This window comes from Nilaparvata lugens, chromosome 11 (genome assembly GCF_014356525.2).
Source record: "Nilaparvata lugens isolate BPH chromosome 11, ASM1435652v1, whole genome shotgun sequence".
NCBI lineage: Eukaryota > Metazoa > Arthropoda > Insecta > Hemiptera > Delphacidae > Nilaparvata > Nilaparvata lugens.
In genome coordinates, this window is record NC_052514.1 from 21,113,683 (window position 1) to 21,135,050 (window position 21,368).

The 21,368-nt window shown below is 35.9% G+C and overlaps 1 protein-coding gene across 1 annotated transcript in view; it reads right to left on the reverse strand.

The window, feature by feature from the left end:
• LOC111044358 overlaps positions 1-21,368 on the reverse strand; it is a 354,176-nt gene that overhangs the window by 252,216 nt on the left and 80,592 nt on the right. The window contains exon 4 of the mRNA XM_039437842.1: positions 7,461-7,736. Within this exon, the coding sequence (XP_039293776.1) occupies positions 7,461-7,736 (276 nt within the window). The remainder of the gene's footprint in view (positions 1-7,460; positions 7,737-21,368) is intronic.

A 21,368-nucleotide genomic window follows, 5' to 3' on the forward strand; every position in this document is an offset into this window, starting at 1 on the left:
CCTCTTCCCAGCAACCAATACATCTTTTTGAATTTAATTCCTAGTTCTTCCCTTTTCTTCTTGACGTGTGCTTTCCATTTGAGCTTGACATCCAGCGTCATACCCAAATATTTGGCAGTATTAGCATGTGGAATGACTTTCTCATTTATATATACTGGAATATATTGAATTCTTTTATTAGTAAAATTCACATGTACAGACTTGGTATCATTTAGTTTAATTAGCCAATGATTTGTCCATGTGTTTACTTCATTAACTGCTCTTTGTAACTTTTCTGTAGATTCCTCAATATCTTCTGCGACTGAGAGAATAGCAGTATCATCTGCAAATGTAGCTATAGTGACTCCTGCTGGCTTTGGAATGTCACTAGTGTACAGTGTATACAAAACTGGTCCTAGCACACTTCCTTGGGGTACACCAGCTTTAATTTGCCTTAGTGTAGAATATTCATCATCCAGCTTCACTCTGAAATATCTCTCGTCCAGGTAGGACTTCAATAATTGGCTATATGCTGCGGGTAGGACTTGTTCTAATTTATGGCACAAGCCTTCATGCCAAACCTTGTCGAAAGCTTGGCAATATCCAAGAAGACAGTAGAACATACCTTTTTCTCCTCAAGGCATCTTTCTATTACATCTGTTAGTCTGTGTACTTGATCAATTGTTGAATGTTTACTACGGAATCCAAACTGGTGAGAAGGTATAAGTTGTTTATCCTGTAGAATTGGTTTTAATCTTGCCAACAGTAATCTTTCAAAAAGTTTTGATAGTACCGGTAAGAGTGATATTGGTCTATAAGAGGTTACTTCATTTAGTGACTTTCCTGGCTTAGGTAGCAATAACTTCGGCTACTTTCCATAAACTTGGCACGTACTTTAAACGGAAAGCTGCATTAAAAATATGACTCAATTTCACAATTGCTTTTCTAGGAAGATGTTGAAGTATTTCTCCTGTTATGAGGTCATATCCGGGTGATTTCTTCTTTGCCATATTATTTATTTCTTTTTTAACTTCTCTTGGCGATGTTGGAGGGATATTATCCAAAAGTCTTGGCTGTATGATTACATTTATTCCATCATTGAGCACTCTATCATCATGAGGAGTAAATGTTTTCTCAAGATGGTTTGCAAACAAAACCACTTTTTCCTTACTGCTGTGAGCCCATGTTCCATCTTCTTTTCTTATTGGTGCCACTTGTTCCACTGGTCTCTTTATTTTCTTTGTCGCTCTCCATAGTGATTAGTTGGTACTGGCCTCATTACTTAGTTCCTCCAGGTAAGTGTTAATCTCTTGCTGTTTTATTTCATGTATTGCTCCTCTCAAGTTCTGTGTAATTCTATTCAGTTCTATTTTACTTCTTGGATCTCTTGTCGTTTGCCAGATTCTTCTAGTTCTTCTTCTTTCTGCTATCAGCTCTCTTACTACTTGGGGGTAGCAATTACCTTTAATTTTACTCTGAAGTGGGGGAGTGTTTTCCCATGCAGATTGTTGAATGCTCGTTACAAACTCTTGTACTTCATTTTCCAGCTCTTCAGTCGTTTGTAGAGATGTGTCTAAATCAATTTTATTTTCTATCATGTGCTTTAATGATTCTATGTCTGTATATTTATTTATTAGTTGTGGTGCTCCGGGTTTTTTCACAGCAGAGCTATGGATTGTAAGGACAATTGGTGAATGATCGGAGTTGAGATCAAATTTTTCCTCAACCTCTATAGTGTTGGGTGATATGTACTTTGTGATGAAGAAGTCTAACAGGTCTGGGATCTTAGCTCTATCTGTTGGCCAGTAAGTTGTCGAATGTACTTCGCAGTTGTATTCATCAACGGCCAGTTGTAACTCCTTCCCTCTGGTTGTGGTTAGCCTCGAGCCCCATCTAGTATTCTTCGAGTTGAAGTCTCCACCGATGATGAATTTTCCTGTGAAATTTCTTAAAAAATCTCAGTAATCTGGTTTCTTTAAGCTGAATCGAGGAGGGCAGTAGACAGCTGCGATCGTTATCATTCCACTCGAATGGCATGTAAGTTTCACTTTTACAGAAATCGACTGGAACTCTTGCAATTCTATTTTCTTATACTCATGATGAATTAATTCTTCTTTAACCATCACCGCACTTCCTCCACGAGCACTGTTCTGGGGATGTACTGCATGATATATTTTGTAACCTCTCATTTTCAAATATGATTGCTTTGTGAAATGTGTTTCTGAAATTAGGCAAACATCAATTTTTTGTTCAATTAGAATTGCCAATAGATCATCTTTATGCTGTAATAGACCGTTGGCGTTCCATGTCATTATTCTAAATCTACCTTCCATATTTCTTGTAAGTGCTTTCTTTCACTGTAGTATTTTCTAGTTTTTCTAGTCTAGTAAGAATTGTTTTATTGAATTGCTCCTGCCTAACTAGCTTTTCAAGAATTAATTGGAGTTGAGAGGCTATATTCAATCCTAAATCTTCACCTAAGCTCTGCGATATAAGTTGGGTTTTCTCATTCATTTTGTTAACTGGGACTTGTTTTACTCTATCCGAATAAGACTGATTCTCAATAACTCGAGCATCTCTTAATACCCTTTGAGGCACAGTAGTTTTATTTCCCTCATTGGTTTTTGGTTGTTTATTCTTATTCCGAAGTGCTTGCAGTTCTTGTGCCACTAGACACCCTCTATAATTAGCTGGATGTTCCATTCCACAATTGTAGCACTTTGCTTTTTCTTCTTTTGGCTTTATACAGCTGGTGGTAAGGTGGGGACCGGCACATTTCACACACCTGGGATCTTTCCTACAATATTTTTTTGTATGCCCCCAGGCTTGGCAATTTTTGCATTGGGGTAGGAATTTCGGCTTCTTAATTGGCACAACCTCAATTTTCATGCCCATGATTGCATGGATTTCATAAATTTTATTTATATTCTCTGAATTATCAAAAGTGAGCATGAAAATTGGAAGTGGTTCTTTAGTCTTCCACTGCAGTATGTTTACAACATCCAGAATTTTAAATCCTTTCTCTTGAAGTTCTTCCTTTATATCACCTGGATCGCAAGTGCTATGCAATTTCTTAACAATTACTCTAATAGGTCTAGTTTGTTTGTTTTCAAACGAAGACCAATTCATATTTTCTTCGTTCAGCACTGCCGTAGCTAATCTGTAATTATCTTCTGTGTTAACATTGAGTTTTAGACTATCATTATTCAGTAAAGTCACCTTGTAAGAATTTTTCTCCATTTTTTTATTTAGAATCTTATAGATAACTTGATAATTTTTAATATTGTATAATATGATGGGTGGTGGTTTCAAAATTTTATTTGACTGTTGATTGTTGGTGGAAAACTGTTCATGTCCAGTGTCATCTTTCGATTTATTCTCTTTATTTGAAGAAGCATTTCGCTGTATTTCGAAGTATTTCTTGAATAGAGTGGAGGTGATTTTTCTTGTGATGGAGGCGAAAGTGAAGTATTCAGCTTCCTCTTCTTAGATCTCCCATTTTTCACTCTCACCCACTCCGTCTCCTTGGCAAGTTCCTCCTCATCTGTACAGTAACTAGTACTACGTGATGCATTTTTAACATTATCAGATTTTCCACCTTTTGGTTGATTTTTCTTAATTGTTGTTGATTGGTGTTGATCCGACTTACCACTCTCTACAACTTTCAAATTGTTGGAAGCTGCAGGGGCCGAGTTGAAATTAGCGCTCTCTAACTGACACAGCTTGATTTGAAGTTCTTCCAGTTTTATTTCAAACATGTTGTTTTTACTTTCTGCTACTCGCATCCTATTGTCAGCTTCCTTCCATGCATTATATAGTATTTGCTCTGCCGGAGTTTTAAGCTGGTCTGGTTGAATGAATTTTTCTCGTGATGTATCTCCTTCATTCATGGTGATTGATGGTGGTGGTGATGAATTGCAGCTATTATCTTCAACTTCTTCAAATTCTGGAATTGAGAAAGTCGAAGGTTTAACTGGTTTCCATTCCTTTCCATTCATTATTCTGATTAATATAACTATTACGACGGCTCAGCAGTTTTTTCTCGCCAGTTGGTTTTTCGCGAGGTGACCGACCGCGGCAGGCGACGCGAACGTACGGACGCGAGCGCGCACATGCGTACTACTTCCACTCACAGCCGGCTCTATTTTTCCAGAGTAATCAAACCTATTGTTCTATTGAATATAGTAAACGACACTAAACTACACTAAACGACACTACTATAACTATGTATACTATTACTGAAATACTATTAAACACTCTCTACATGTTACCACTTCGGTGTCTAACCGCTGACTGAAAGGAGTAGTTGCAGTCCAGGATTCAATTGAGGTTCAGTGATGAGTTCAGTAGAATTCACGGAGTATTACAAAACTTGTGACTATGATTTGAGATATCAGATGAGTTCATTCAACTGAGACCTTGACAGATCCAGGCACCCTTTTACAGGAACTCAGTGAATTTAATAATAATCATATAGAAAGATGAAAGATTCATTCGGAATGAATACATTAATAAATATATAAAATAGTATAGAAAATGGAATAATTACAAAAAAATTGTTGCCGCATTGCAAGAAAAACCTACTCTCAATCCTAATCATCCAATAAAAATATCCATTATAAGACTCACGATTTGATATTTCAAAATATCGTCTTATTGTACATCACTCAAACTGAATCATCCATTTCTAATATCAATTTAGTTCACGATATACTCTAGTAACACATTGCCATCACAATAATAAGTTTCGCCCCAATATCCAGTACAGAATGCATTTATCATTGCGCGTGGAATCTATTCTGAACAATAAATAAGACTAGTTTAGACAATAAATCTCCATTTCCCAATGCAGCAAGTTGCCGCTCTCATAATCTACCCGCACCAGGATACGTAACTTCTTGTTTGCAACGTTATTGCACTAACACACACACATTCGGCAGGCCCATTGTTAACTGGATACATTCCGGAAGAAGGAGTATTATGCGTGGCGGGCGCCCATTGGCTGCTCAATTTCAGCAAATGCTCTGCTCTGCTCTGTTCAACTTGGAGATTCGACTCCCAACATTGTTGGCGGGAAACGGGGGAGTATGGAGGAATACCACATTGCTATGCTATATTGAAAACTTTTTCTGCCTCCATACAATGCTACAGCAGTGTGCGAGCGTGCTCATGAAAAGTATGTCACTCTCAAAATCACTCAATTCATCACTCTCACTCTCTCTCTCTCTCTCTGAATCTCAACATTACTCTCTACACCGTCTTCTTTCTCTGCAACCCATTATTCTCTCATCATTCTCCTTCCCACCATCAGCTCTTCGGTGCATTAGCATTCCGTTTATAATAGGTTTTGATACTGTAAATACTGTGAAACGCTACATCTAGTGAATATGATGCATTCCGATGATTCTGCACTCAATTCCAGATAGATTTGTGAGGTTTAAAGTACAAGGTACATCAGAGAAACTTACTTATTTGAAAAAAATTGAATTGGTCGTGTAGAGGGGCAGGAGGTGGCGGATCTGGAGGAGGAATTTCTCAAATTTTATCCTCCCTCAAGTGAGTAGTCATCATGCTCTGGTCTGGAGAGCAGCGGGCCTTCGCAGTTTAGAGCTTCTTCTTTAATGGTTGATCACTTGTTCTTGCTACGCAACGTGCCTTCCGCGCTCGATTTGAAATTCCTCCTTACAGACTCGTTCCTGGCCGTAATTCGATTCTGTCGTGAGTTAACTCATTTCGGGAGTGTGGAAGTGTCGCTAAACCCAGAAATGAACTTCAACGAACCATCAGAGCTCCAGAAAATATCGAAAGAGTGAGGCAGTCAGTTCCAGGCTTTCGGCTTGCAAACACGCAGCTGCTATGGCAATTTCTGACTCCACTGTTCGACGAATTTTCCATGAAGACCTTCAGTTCCATCCATATAAATTGACTGTTGTTCAAGAATTGACTAAACGTGATTTTGTTACCCGTCAAAATGCATTTGATGTGCTGATTGACAATCTGCCTGAAGACGCAGTTATTTTTCTCAGTGACGAGGCTCATTTCCACATGCGTTTCCTCAATACGATTTTTTATGGGGCTATTTGGAATCCCTGGTTTATGTCGATCGACCACAGAGCATGGCACACCTGAAGAACAACATTCGCGACACCATTGCCTACATACCGATCGATACCTACTGCAACGAATGGAAACAAATCTTAAATATCTATTACATAAGTGTATCCGCAATGGGGGTCGCCATTAATCTGATGTCATTTCCAAGACTGCATGAAATAAAAATTGGGATATTGTATTTCCATATAGAAAAAATTGAAACAATAACTGAAGTACTTTTCGTTTTATTGACCTTTCAAATAAGTAAGTTTCTCTACTGGCGCACCTTGTACAACACTCTAGAATGACATTCATTGATATATTTCACAGATATTCATTATCTGGAGTGTCAGTATTTCTTTGTATTGTTCCCCAGCACAGTTTAGCATTTGAGCTTCATCAATACGAGGAATTTCCTAAGAGAATCAATAATCTATTGTTCTCATTCCCGTTGAGTGCAAACTGTTGAATGATTGGTATGATTCCATATTATATCAGATGATATGCTTTGAAATTCTGTATATTTATCACCTATTTATATCATCTACCCTACTCTATAGAAAAAGAGAAGTGAACAGCTGTAAGTGTTGTTGGGTGCATCATCTAAATGAAACTACATCACTGATTAACCTTAATTACTTCAATCACGGCAAGTTATATTGTCAAGAACTTCATATTTTGATAAAAAATATTCATCCACAAACGAATGTTCTTCATCTATTCTTTCAATTGTCAATATTTGTGTAGATAACAAGCTTATTTCCAATCCACTTGAGAATTTTAGGCCTACATGATAACTAAAAACACTGATAATATGCCGTCGATCGTTATTATGGCAAACCGTTGATGAGCACAGGATTCACACTAAATTGTATATTGTATATATTATACTCTATTCATAGTTACATTATGTCCATCCATATTTTTATAGAGGTGTCTTATACTATATTCCATGGAGATATATAATACTATAGTGGTTTATACAAGTGGTTTATGTACTATATTCCACTCAAAAATACAAGGCCTACCAATTCTAAAAAAATGCAAGATAACTTGAAAAAACTCTTCATAATAGAATATGCCATCGATTCGTTTCACTGGCAAATAGTTGATGAGCACACAAAACACACTAATTTATATACTTTAATCTATGCATAGTTACATCATTTCCATCCGTATTTCTATGAAGAAGGTATATTACCGTACTGTATCCCATTAATAGATACATTTCCCATGCATATTCTCAGGAAGATGGAACGGATATTCTAGGTACTTTCCTTGATATAATAATTTAAAACTGTTTTTGAAACTAAATTCAATACTAGATACATATTTGAATCTAAATACTAAATTCTCGTTAGGTATTGAGATTGAGTTTGATGGTTTACCTGAGCAAGCCTGCGGCGGTAGCGGAAAGATGAGCGTGGTGGATGACTTGCGTCGCGCGACCGCACAGCCGAGCGACTGCGGCTTAAAGCTGCGCAGCTGCTGCATGAAGTCGCTGCACTCCATGAGGGCGACGTCTGCGAAGTGCAGGTCACACAGGATGTGGTTCTTGAAGCGACGTGCGCGCTTCTGGTTCGGCCCGGTCAGGTTCAGGCCGCACGAATTGCAGCGCAGGCATTCCTCGTGGTAGTGGTTGTTGTCGTACAGAGGCGACGGCTCTACACAAACATACAAAATGCAACCAATTAACAGCAAAGCATTACACAAATACATCAGAGTGATATTATACTAAGCACAAATTATTCAACATTTCTAGTTACAAAAACAAACACAACAATAACAATTAATAGCAGCCAAGCGAGTAGCCCTTGAAATATTCATCTATTTATTGTTATTTCATAATTTCTAATTATAATTCTAATTTTTGTACTAATAATTTATTGTTTTGTTTCAATTATCAAAAACCTGTACGATCATTTCTTGTTTTTCATTTCCCCACCTTTACAAAGTTCTCAATCTTTTCTAGTCCTCGGCCTACGGCCTCGGACTTGAAAACCGATTTCGAGCCGGAAAAGTCTCATTTTCGGCCCTAGGTGCGAAATATACTATTACAGCTGTACTTATGAATAACAAGCTGACTTGTTGGTGGTTTGAATGATCAGTTTTGGACTTTTCAAAAAAGTGGGTCAAGGTGTTGAAGCTTGATGCATCCCATCCTGACTATTTTAATTAATAGTAAATGGACCTAGGGCACTTATCTTTTATTTCAAATTCCAGTTGGTTCTAGAAATACTTGAACTATCACATTACTCTCATTCAGTTGATATTTACGAACGCATAGAACCTGTGAATTCGCCATAACGTTCACACAACATAAAAATCCATTGAATCATCGAATCTAAAGAATTTTTAGGTTATGTGCTCTAGCTTTGCCGGCTCTAACCACGCGTCTCTAGACGCATGTCTTGACTCTTCGCTAAGAAAAAATTTTCTCTTAAGGAATACTAATATGAGTCAAGAAATCCCACATTCTTCTAAGAAAAACTTCAAGCATATTTTCTCTAACCAATATCGATATTAATATCAGGCCGTTAATATTCTTTGAGCAAACATGCAGTTGAGCTCTTTTTAAGTGAAGTATATCGGATATTGATCGGGCAGATGTATTGGTTTCATATATCACAGAGGTTGAACCCTTTGTTTTCAACCGACAAGCCACTCACGTACGCGTAGTGGCGGTAGTCCGTTATTTCCTTCGAAGATGGATTTACTATCAAAATAAGAATATCAGAAGGAAAAGGAGGATTGTCTTATGTAGACAACTTACTCCCACATACACACACATACTTTGAAGCGAAAATGTCACATGAATTTCCTGCCTGTCTTTCATCTGAGAGCTCCTTATGGGAGATGTGGGAGCTGGCAATGTCAGTCAAGTTCTCGGGCTTCCATACAGACAGTATTTACCAAGAAAAAATATAATACATATCTCTGTGCTCGAAAAAACGGTTTGTACCACATCCTTCCCTAGCATCAAGTGAAAAAGAATAATCTGTTAAATGCAATATTGTGTGATTCATCATTGAAGATTGTAAATAATACTTTTGAAATAAACTTGATAACAAATATCAACTTATTTATTACAATAAATTCCAGCTTGAACCAAATTGGGAGGAGATTTTTTTTTGCTAAGAAATTTTCTCTGAGTTCTGGGATGGAGAGACAAGAGTTTTTTATTAGTAATTTTTTCCAATGATAAAAATTGGTAAAAAGTTCACTCATCTTAATGTAGAGTGGAGAATTACGTACTACAGCTATCCATTATAGTTCATTATTCACGTTATTATTATTTTCCATTTGGAATGGACCAGGATAGTCTCTGAGTATCGGATTACCGTCATCATTTGATTAAGAATCAAGTATCAGAATTCATACACAATGAAATATAATCTACCAGTGAACATAAATCTTAGGCAATGGAAGAATGCCAGGTATATAATGATAATATTATCGAATTCAATGCGGTCTCTCTACATGAACGGGAAATATCATTTTGGTGCACAGATTATTAGAGTGGCGGCAGTCAAGTTAATAATTATCAAATTATACGACTAATGCGAATAAAGCATGCAGCTGCGTTCCGGACTGATCATGATATGCGCCATTTACAATGGGATGGATTCCATATTCCGAATAGCAGTTGGGTATTGTTCCCTTGGCAACTGTTCAGGCTCTCCAGATAAGAGTGCATGATGCGTTCAACAATGCATTACCTGTGTCTACCTGTATGAGTAGTGTAAATGATGTTACCTCTTCACTCTGGATTCTGGTTTCGAACTGATATATTGGAGAAGAACTAGTCGTGCGGCTTATAACCATTATGAATGTAAATTTCCCAGCTATATAAATCTGTTTGAAGGGGACCTACAATACTGTATAACCGCTGAAAATGATGTTGCGATATCCAAAAAGTGAACAAGAGTAGCTTGGCATATACTGAATTTAGATTGAAAACCTCTCTTGGAGTGATTTTGAGCATATATCTCCATACAGAATGACACTGAACAGCTATACTAGTTAAACGAGAATGTTTGTTTCAACATGATTATAACTTTTCCAAATTACTGTTGTCAGTTCACACGTGATTTATGAAAATTCTTATAAACCAGAATAGCTGATTAATCCGTTTTTCAATCTCAATTCGGAGTTTCATGCCATTCTTTTCTCTGTAAAGACAGTCCACCAGTTTTTCAGAGTACAATAAGTACTAGTGAGTACAGTAAGTTTTTCAAGTGTAATAATCGAAGAAAGTTTTCATACACAGAAATTATTATTTAAAAATTATCAGTATTCTTTGTAGATGTATCAGTATCCTTTGTATTTTTATCAATATTAGTATCCTTGGGGAAGAATCAGTACTCTTTGAAAAAGTATTTTTTGAATAAGTATCAGTAGTCTTTAAAGAAGAAGGGATCGAAATTGAAGTGATAGAGTAGTTGAGTGCTGTAATTAGAGGTATGAATAGATTCTGAAAATCGCATATTTAGAATGTGGATGATAAAATTATGAGACTCGATCATACCTTAGGGAGTCTAATAGAAATAATTATTATAGTGAGGTCCACATTATAATGGCAGGGAAGAATATAGGAGAACAACGTTGCCGATCCTCTGTCTTGTCAATGTCTTCTATGGACAGTAGCTGATACAGGATAATATTGATGTAATATCAACTGTTCATTCTCGTTTAAAATTATCAATTACATTTTATTAAACAGGAAATTATATTTTTCGATGATTATATAATGAGTTTCCGTCATTAGAATAACATATTTTGTTAATTAGTCAATTAACTACCCTAAATTGTTAAAAGAGGCTCTGGCAACAGAGCAAAGCGAGTAAGAGATAGCGCTATCCGCTTTGTTGAACGACAAGGATAGCAATACCACTGCTAATTAAACACTGTCATTATAACGTGGACCTCACCATAGTGTAAAATTCTGAACTAATGTTACAATTTCGTTAATAGTTTTGAAGATGAAATTAATCAGCGAATCGGGAAGACTAGGATGCAGATAGATAATTTTTTGCACTAAATTGATTCAAATATCAATAGCTAGTTATCTTAGTGAATCGATTACCAACTCCTGATAATTTCACCTCTAATACAGGTTATTCAGTATTAGATTATTCATACATCCATTCATTGATGTTTATTTTAAATAAAGTGTTCGGTTTGAGAACATGTAGATTAACAAACATGCAATAGGCTCATTATTTTTGAAAAGATACTACTCAAATAAGTTTTCATGTTGTGATCATTTACATGCTTTACTAAAGAGTCTAGTAGCACAGAATCGATGAAAACATTTCTAAATTAGACATTCAAAGCCGACGCAAACTGTGTTGGTGATCATGTTGTAGTGATAACTGATGCAGCCAGAATCTGACATTATTACTTCCCTGATCTCTCACTCTGCTGTGAGTAAACACTCGAAATGTGCTGAGTTGGGAACTTGCGGGTTATGAAATGGCCTTTGATAGGTGTGCCGTCTATTATTTAATGGGGATCATGTGATTTCAATCGACTGTCAACTATTGTCGAAGGTTGGGCCTTCCAAGTGACATCACAATCGATTTCAGCCAAGGCATGACTGGACTCTGCTGGACCAGATTTCAACATGCTCACTGGATTATAAAGCTATCTGCAAGCTTCAGTTCACAGTAATCATCTCTGTCATCACTCCCTTCCTCACTCCGTACTTCACACACACCCTCTCTCTCTCACTCCCAAATCAAATTAGGTCCATAGAGAGTCGAGCGGGCTTCACCCGTACATTGAGACATTATCTTTTAGAAAAAATGGCTGAAACTGTCCAACCCTAGAGCAGCATGACATTAAAATTAAACCTTCCTGAATCCCTATCCTTATCCTTTATGTTCATTTACCTCCACTCCAATTTAAAAATGATGTTTTTTCTCTCTTGCATTATCATTGATGTAAATTATTTGTGTATAGGCTACATTCTAGATTGTTTCTTATTCAAACTCTTCCTGGAGTGGATCTTAGCATTCTTATTCCACATCCTTCCCCTCTCTTTTGTATTATAATTTCTCCTTCATAATTCCCTAATTAGAATTATTATTATTATTTCTTCATGAACTTTCATAATCATATTATCTTGTTATTTACATAAACTAATCTCTTTTGTATGATAATTTCCCTTTCTTATTGACATTATTTTTGGATTTACATCTACAACTCTCTTTTCTAATAATAACTTTCACTCCCTCATTATTCCACTTATTATTATATCATATCGATTTTCTAATTATTGGGAATCAACTTCTTCTTTATCTTCATCCTTATTATTATTTACTTTTTCTGTTAATTGATTTAACTCTGAATGATTTATCGTTTCTATGATTTGGTTTTTACTTATTGATATATTTAGTCTTATAATAATAATAATAATAAAAGTCTTAATTTTTCACGTTTAAACATAATATTTCGTTTGAATTTTCAACTTTCTCTTTCTACGGTCAAGTGCTGAAGGGGAGGGTGGTATCCTTGATACCCTCTCTGAGAATGGACTTCTTATTAAGGTTCAAACTTCACCGTTCCATTTGAAAACATTACAGTAGTACCTCAACTTTTGCATATTTCATCATTTTTCTTGCTCAATATTATTGTAGAACTCATTAGTTCAATATGATCCACCATGTTATTTTACCGCTACTGGAAATTATTTTAACGCTAGAAAGTAAATTGAATTATGTTTTGTTAACACATGAATAAAGGAATCTGAATCTGAATTTGAATCTCTCTTATCTCATTCAATTCTTCCTTCTGTTAGTGACTCTTGTACTTTAACACTCTTTTCCGATTTCTCTATTTTATTCATCCGCTTAATATTAATATTCGTCCATCTACAAATTTAACCTTTCTTCCTCTTTTCCTCTCTCGCAAAGTATTATTATTTCCAATATATGACAAAAGCTCACTTTCCCTCCTATTATAGAATCTGGTATTCTTTCTCCCTTCCGTCTTTCTCCCAAATCAGTCATTGATCAGTCGAATTCAGATCGTGGAATGACATTCGATCCCTCTTGATGTGTTGACTATACATGTACCAATAGTATGATAATGTTCTGAACATATCGATTAGGTAATGAATGGTCGATGAAATTTTGATGGAAGTACTCCATATAAATTATAGTGGATGAAAAATTCTCTAGAAAAAAGAAACTAGAAGGGATATAAACTTCCTCTTGTTTAAGAGTCATCTAGTGTCAAAAGCCTAGTGTGATATCATCTGTGACAAGGTATCTGCATCTTCTTATAATGCTCGTATTTCATACAAACATAATATGTGCCAAGTGTGTATTATTTTGTGTTTGTATAATCAAAGTCATAAGTGAAGGAGCTATAGGTACATATAGGAAGGATTTTAACTGATATTCAACAGAATTTATATTCTCTTACTTTGAACATTATCAAGAAATCTCTTGCTGAGAATGCATTCTGTATTATAGATATCATTGAAGTGTTAACGCGATATGACGTCTTGGAAAGTTGAAATTTCACACAAAATCAAGTACAATTTCCCTCCCTCCTCCCAGAATACAGTTGTCATAAAATATGACTCAAGTTCAACATAGAATCTAATCGACCAATAAAATACTTTATAACAGTCATACTTAGCACGTTTAAAACGATTCTAGGTGGAGTTTCAGCTTTAAAATATTCAGCAAGCAGATCTTCAAGAATGATACCCTACTGTAATTCTATTTGGACTTTATTCCCTTGTTTACGTCCATAATTTCATCGGTTACTTTTATTAACCTATAAACTGAGAGACGATTCGCATTTGAATATCACATCTCAAATAGGAAAGCGAACTACAGCTGAAAGCTATTTCATTTTTGTGAGATACAATGGTTTATGAAGCAAGTTGTGAGAGAGAATATTGTCTGAACTACTCCTGAAAATGATTCCTGGATAATATGGTGAACACTGTTTCTTCATGTGACACTCTCCTCATAAAATTGATGCATGCATCACTGAAGATTTTCGCAATGAACATGGATTAATTACGTCATTTTCACTAGTCAATTAATTTTATTCTTGCAAGTAAATTTGTAACAGTACATAGTCCATATAAAATAAATGTGTGTCGCTAGTACTGAATGAAAAATGATTCAAGTATGTCATGAACTCACATTTCAATGGAAATAATCTATTCAAAAATAACGTGAAACGTAATGAAGAGACATTACAGCATTTATTTAGCTACAAGCGAAAAATAAGTGGAAAATTTAAAGTATTTGTGATTTTAACTTTAGATACAATGAAGCAAATGTCTGAATTCAAAAATCCGTGACATAAATTCAAAATATGGTTCATATCATTTTGAATAATTATTTTGTACAAGACATTCTTTCCAAACATCGTTAACCGAGAAGTTATCATGGAACGGAATTTGGAATAGAGAATTGATCAAGAATTTCCACATTGGCAACACAGCATGCAATTTACTTGTGTCTGTTTTGTTGATCATAACATATTATGGTTACTAAAAACTGCATAAGATATTCGTATTTTGTTATGGTATGAGACTGATATACAGGAATGAAAAGTAGGTCGTGTATAGAGCACAAAGGAACTATAACAATGTTCCGTACAACGAACGTGAAACGCGCATCCTTCTCATTTCCATTCAAGGTCGTTTCGGAAAAAGGAAAGGCAAGGTGAAGTTGCAATACGGCTCCATCTGACTGAGATAAGGACACAATGCGCCATTCGGCTTGAATAGCGGAAAGCAGACGCGCCCAATAACGTATCGGTAAGTCTGCAGTGATGGAGAGGAAAGGTTAGCTATTAATCATGTCTCAATAGCTGAGATGGAACACATGCGATGATGGATGGGCTCAGAGATGTTACTACAGAGATGTTTGTATGTGCCACCGCATACTCATACTCATCTCTTGTCTCCGTCTCACACCTTCAACCTCAACACGCTACTTCCTATCTCCGTCGCACTTTCAACTCCAACAAGATAAAGGAGATGTCTCATGTCTCAGTCACAGCTTCAATCCATGCCTCAGTGTACGAATTTTCCACTCCGGTGAATCTGTTGATGCCGGTCGCAAGTTTCAGTGCACAGATTCGCTTCGAACAAATGCAAGATGCGACCTGCAAGTATTATCCTCCAGCCTAAGATGTTGGTAGAATCTTGAAATATTATATGCTATTGAAATGTTGTGGAAGCGGCTTTGTAATCTATTGTGAAATTTCATGTTAAATATGTAATAGAATATATACATTGTTGTAAGGTAAGGTGAAGTAAGATGTATTTGTTCATAAGGAGTAACGTTGTTACAGGACATTAAAATTTGAGTGGAGCCGTGTTGTAGTGATAGAGCACTCGGCTTCGGAGCGGATGCTACTCAGATCGAATCCCAAATCTTCCAATTTCTTTTGTTTCAATTTTTCCCTCGAAACGTAAATATAAATTATTTTTTCAAGGTAGTTGTTCTCATTGCGATTGAATTTGGATTTCATCAAAAAATTATTTAATGTAAAATTTTGCAACCAGTACAAATGAAATGGACATGGGATTCATGCTGTATCATTGGAATTCATGAGAAAAACATGAATAGATCACAATAAAAGAAGTAGAAATTTATGTATAATGTACTATCAGACACAAATTCGGAGTGGAACGAGTATTGTGGGCATTTTGTTTGGAATTGGAGAAACAAAAGGCAGCCTGATTCAAATTGAGGTGGATCTAATCGATACTACAATATGTGTATTGGAAAAATCAATAAGATACTGTGAGGCTTTCAAGTATTATGTCTTCTTCAGTTAGCTATAATATAATTATGGAAAGATTTGCTTATACACGTACGGAATATGGAAATACATGAATGACGACGCATCATCACATCTGAACAACTGGACTGATTAACTTGAAAATTAGCATACATATTCTCCATTCACCAAGGATGGTTATGGGACTATTCTAGATTCTTCAAGATTTCAGTAGGTGAAGTTCTGAGTTTGTCAAGTTTTGAATTATAAGACCCTGGCGGAGCACGGGTTACCTGCTAGGACAGGTTACTAGGGAAACAATAAAAAATGAAGGAAAGAAGTGGCCTGCTAGGACAGGTTACTAGGACAACAATAAAAAATGGAGGAAAGAAGTGGCTCATACACGTACGGGATAGGAAAATTATGTTTGACGCATTATCACGTCTAAACTACTGGACTGATTAACTTGAAATCTCTATACTTATAAAAGGCTAAGCCCCGACAGACTGAAATCACACCACAGCCCAAACTACTGATCCTAAAAACTTGAAATTTTGCACGATTGTTTATGGTAGCCTGAAAACATCCACTAAGAAAGGATTTTCAGAAATTTGCCCCCCTGAGGGAGCTGGGGCCCCCCCAAAATTTTGTACTTTTTAACCGCTCATTGCACAGCAAAGTCATGAGGAACTTTTTTGTTCAGCTACCAAAAAAAAAACAGATCTAAGCAGAAAAATTTCGATCAGGAGCACAGGGGGTTCCAGGAGAGGGCATTTTTCGAAAATTTTGAAGTAAAATCACACTACAGCTCAAACTAATTGTCCTACAGACTTGAAGCTTTGCACAAATATTCTTCAAACATGCTAGACGCGCACTAAGAACGGATTTTGAGATATTTTGCCTCTAAGGATTTCAAAGGATGAAAAAGGATCCTATTAAGTAAGGTTATGAACATGGTAAGGTGAGTGCCATATGGAAATGAAATAATTTATTTATTGACATGTGATATTCTAACATATGTTGTAATCATTGGAAATAACAAAATAATATGATAGAAATATTCAAAAAAGAACATCTGTTCTATTATTGCTTTCTACCTGATTCCACTCAACCTCAATAATATTGTTCTGATAATTGATAAATATGTTTAATAATAATATTGTTATTATTGATATAATAAGAGTATTGTTTTAATAATTAATTATTATCATTAATATAATAATAGTATTGTTTTCGTAATCAATAAATATTTCTATTTTCACAAACTCTGTATAATTTATTATGGTGCATGTGAAACAGCTGCATCAAATAAATTATCTCAAAAACATATGTTTAGGAAAACCATAGTTTTGAACTTCGTTTTCCTGATGCAATGTATAAGCCTTAGACCAGTTATAATAGACATGCTGGGAATTCTAGCTTCTGAAGCCAACATCTACTGCCAAATCCACCCAGCAATCGTCACAGCAGTGACGTCACGCATCGTATGGAAAACTTTCAGACTGTGTCTATTTCAGATTCATTGTGTTTTTAGGTTATTTCTAGCTATGGGCAAAAACGATATCGGTTAAGTTATATTGTGTTATGTGATATCGGCTGCAAAGTTATAATGTGTTTTGAAAATAATAAGGTACGGTAGCCTACAAAACTAATTTATTGTCATGCTGCAATGAGTTCACTTACATCATAACCAAGGATAATATTACAGTTACAACTTACAATATTTATGTGTATAAATTTTAACTTACGCATGAAAAGATATTCCACTTTTTTCGTAAAAATTTCAGTGCAATTATATGCTGCGCAGGAGATTACCATTTTCATAAATAAATAACAATCTGCTATGGAAAACAAGCTATGTTTAACAACAATGTAATTATTTCTATACGATGCGTGACGTCACTGTTGTGACGTTTAGATGGGTGGATTTGGCAGTAGATGTTGGCTTCATCGACTTTCAGTATGAATATACAATTGGCCGTGTCTATTCTATAACTGGTCCAAGGTATAAGCCTACATGTGGCATGTATTATTAATTTTTCAGCTAGAACAGTTTTTACTTTCCTTGCCGTATTACCATAGGTAAGGAAAGTATTGCTTTCCGAAAAAAATTAAGGTACCCCAATTTCTAAATTTCTATATGTTTCAAGGTCACCTGAGTCCAAAAAAGTGGTTTTTGGGTATTGGTCTGTATGTGTGTGTGTGTGTGTGTGTGTGTGTGTGTGTGTGTGTGTGTGTGTGTGTGTGTGTGTGTGTGTGTGTGTGTGTGTGTGTGTGTGTGTGTGTGTGTGTGTGTGTGTGTGTGTGTGTGTGTGTGTGGTGTGTGTGTGTGTGTGTTGTGTGTGTGTGTGTGTATGAGTGTATGTGCGTCTGTGTACAGGATATCTCATCTCCCAATTAACGGAATGACTTGAAATTTGGAACTTAAGGTCCTTTCACTATGAGGATCCGACACGAACAATTTCGATCAAATGCAATTCAAGATGGCGGCTTAAATGGCAAAAATGTTATCAAAAACAGGGTTTTTCGCGATTTTCTCTAAAACGGCTCCAACGATTTTGATTAAATTTATACCTACGATAGTCATTGATAAGCTCTATCAACTGCCATGAGTCCCATATCTGTAAAAATTCCAGGAGCTCCGCCCCATGTATGCAAAGTTTGATTTTAGACTCTCAATTATCATGCTTCAGATTCAATTCAAACAAAAAAAATCAAGTGGAGTGAATTGAGCATGAAAATCTCTACAATTAATGTTCAGTAATATTTTCACCTAAAATTGAAAATAAGCACGAAATTCGAGAAAATGTGATTATTCAATTGCAAATTATTGTTGATTCTATTAAATCATTCACTATGAAGAGATAGCAGACCTCATGTGTGTCGTTATTACCCTGTCACCAGCTACTACCTCCGTAAACAAAGCCGTAGTGCATTCGTGTGACGTCAGCACAGGTAGGGCTCCTACACCAATAAAAATTCGTTGATATCAGCTGATCTATATCAGCTAGAGTTTCTATTGGTCTAGGAGCCCTACCTGTGCTGACGTCACACAAACGCACTACGGCTTTGTTTACGGAGGTAGTGCACCAGCTCGCTCAAATCTTTGAATAGTAGACTTGAGATGCGCGGGAACACTAGCGTCAGGTGATCAATTTTCATAACGGCAAGGAAAGTTGTGTGAGTGCGCCACACCAGATTCTTTGAGACTGCTGAATAAACATCTACAGTTTTATCAATGCTGTATCGGCAATATGAAAACGCATGCATGATCATCTTTTCGTTCTTCAGTAGCCGCTCGGCCGAAAATTTCGAAAACATATGTCTGTAAAATGGATTAATAAATAATTATTATTAGTCCCCCTATTAAAATTCCTGTTAAGAAGCCATCCCCAATATTCACACAACATTTTCCCAAAGTTTCATGCCGTTATGTCAAGTAGTTCTCAAGTCTACAGGGAACAAAGAAACACACAATCAGACATTCATTTTTTAAGAAAAAAATTATTAATAGATTTCCATTCGGCTCAAACAAAAGCCTCTCTAAATGAAGGTAGAATGATAAGGATCCAGTTCTGTTGTTCTAACATTTTTTCAAATCACTTTCAAAAAGTTCATGTAGTAACTACTATTGTGTTTGAGACACTTCTGGCGCTATCATAGTTTCACCACCATTCTGTTCCACAGTCCTACCTCTTGCAGTCGTTAACTATATCTATAATAATTATATAAAGTAAAGAGCTGGCTTATGCACGTACGGGATAGGAAAATTATGTTTGACGCATCATCACGTCTGAACTACTGGACTAATCAACTTGAAATTTTGCTTATAGATTCTTAATTAACCAAGGATGGTTATAGGCCTATTCTCGATTCTTCAAAATTTCATTACGTCAAGTTTTCATTTTGTCAAGTTTTAAAATAGATCCTTGCAAAGCACGGGTTCTTGCTAGTTCTGCATAAAGAAAGGCGCACACAGATCGTCATCGGACGGACGGCACGCATCGGACGGATCGGATGATTATATTTTATGCATTGTTTTCAATTGGATTGCGCATACCTATACGGATGCGGATAGGTATGCGCACTCCAATTGAAAGCAATGTATCAAATCTAATAATCCGATTCGACCGATGCGTGCCGTCAGTCCGATGACGATCTGTGTGCGTCTACCTTAAGATTCTCAATTAACCAAGAATGGTTCTAAGCCTATTTTAAACTCTTTGAGATTCCACTCGGTCAAGTTTTCAGTTTGTCAACTTTTAAAATAATCCCTTGCGGAGCACGGGTTACCTGCTTGTATATTATATAATATCTTCAACGGATGGGAAAAAACAGTCCATCAAATCAGAACTGAACGCTGATCGAATGACAATGAAATCACAAACCAAAATTATGTTCAAAGGAATAGAGAAAATCACCCTCAGATCAAAAATGGAGGAGTTTTCACAACTCCTCGAAGAATAAAACTGTCTCGAAGAATATAATTTATTTGTAATATGGAAGAATTCAATGAATTTGGAGTACAACGTGGACAATGAGTGTCATATTACCGTTTTGGAGTCTATTATGAAGAGTCTTGAGAAAACATACAGAATGAATAAATTGGAAAAGATTTTGAAGAGCTGGGAAATACATATTTTGAATGATGATCCTCCAATCATACGCACAAATCAATTACTTAGTTGATTCAAATTTCAATATGATTCACACACGAGCACGAGTAAAGCATACTACAAAGCAGAATAAGTTTTCCAAGAATGGCGAATCTGAGCTGTTGAATGGGATTGGTGTAGCATAAACCAATGTTTAGAAACAAACGTCATTCAGTACTCAGTTTTATTGAGATGCGGTTAACATTTAGCCAGCAGCCAGCATGTAGGCGAACTGTTGAAGTTGGAGAAGAACACTCACAGAATCTTCGAGTGCCCTTCAAATCTCAACCCACAAGCAATTTATTCACATGCTTGGTTCTTTTGACTTGTGGCAGGATATTCTCTAGAAATGATTTTCTCGTCTCAATCGTTCAGCACCCACATGATAGAAATTTGTAACTTTTAGAAATTTGCAGTTAGATGAAAAGCTTACATGAGAGATGATGACGTTGATGTTGTTTATCAACAATGAAGCCTCTTGCAAAAGTGTATAATAAAAAAAACTTGATGTGATAAAAAAATTAAGAATTGAAATTGTACAGCTTATGCAACAATGTAGTGATGATTTTAGTATTTTAAAGAATATTTTAAGATCTTTACCTAGCATATCATCCGAGGAATAAATCAGATAACCACACCATCATTTACGACTAAGAAGAATGGATTCAATTTATATTTATATTATTTCATATTCAATTGCTTATTTGGGTAATTTCTACGAACTAGATAGACACAATTTAACTGTGAGGAATTGTTCAATTCTTACTTTTAGAAATAACAGGCAATCAGAGCTACAACTCTCTCTACAGAATGTTCCACAAGATGTGTAACAGCCAAAGACCACATTTATGAAAGACCACATGATATTTAAAAAATAAA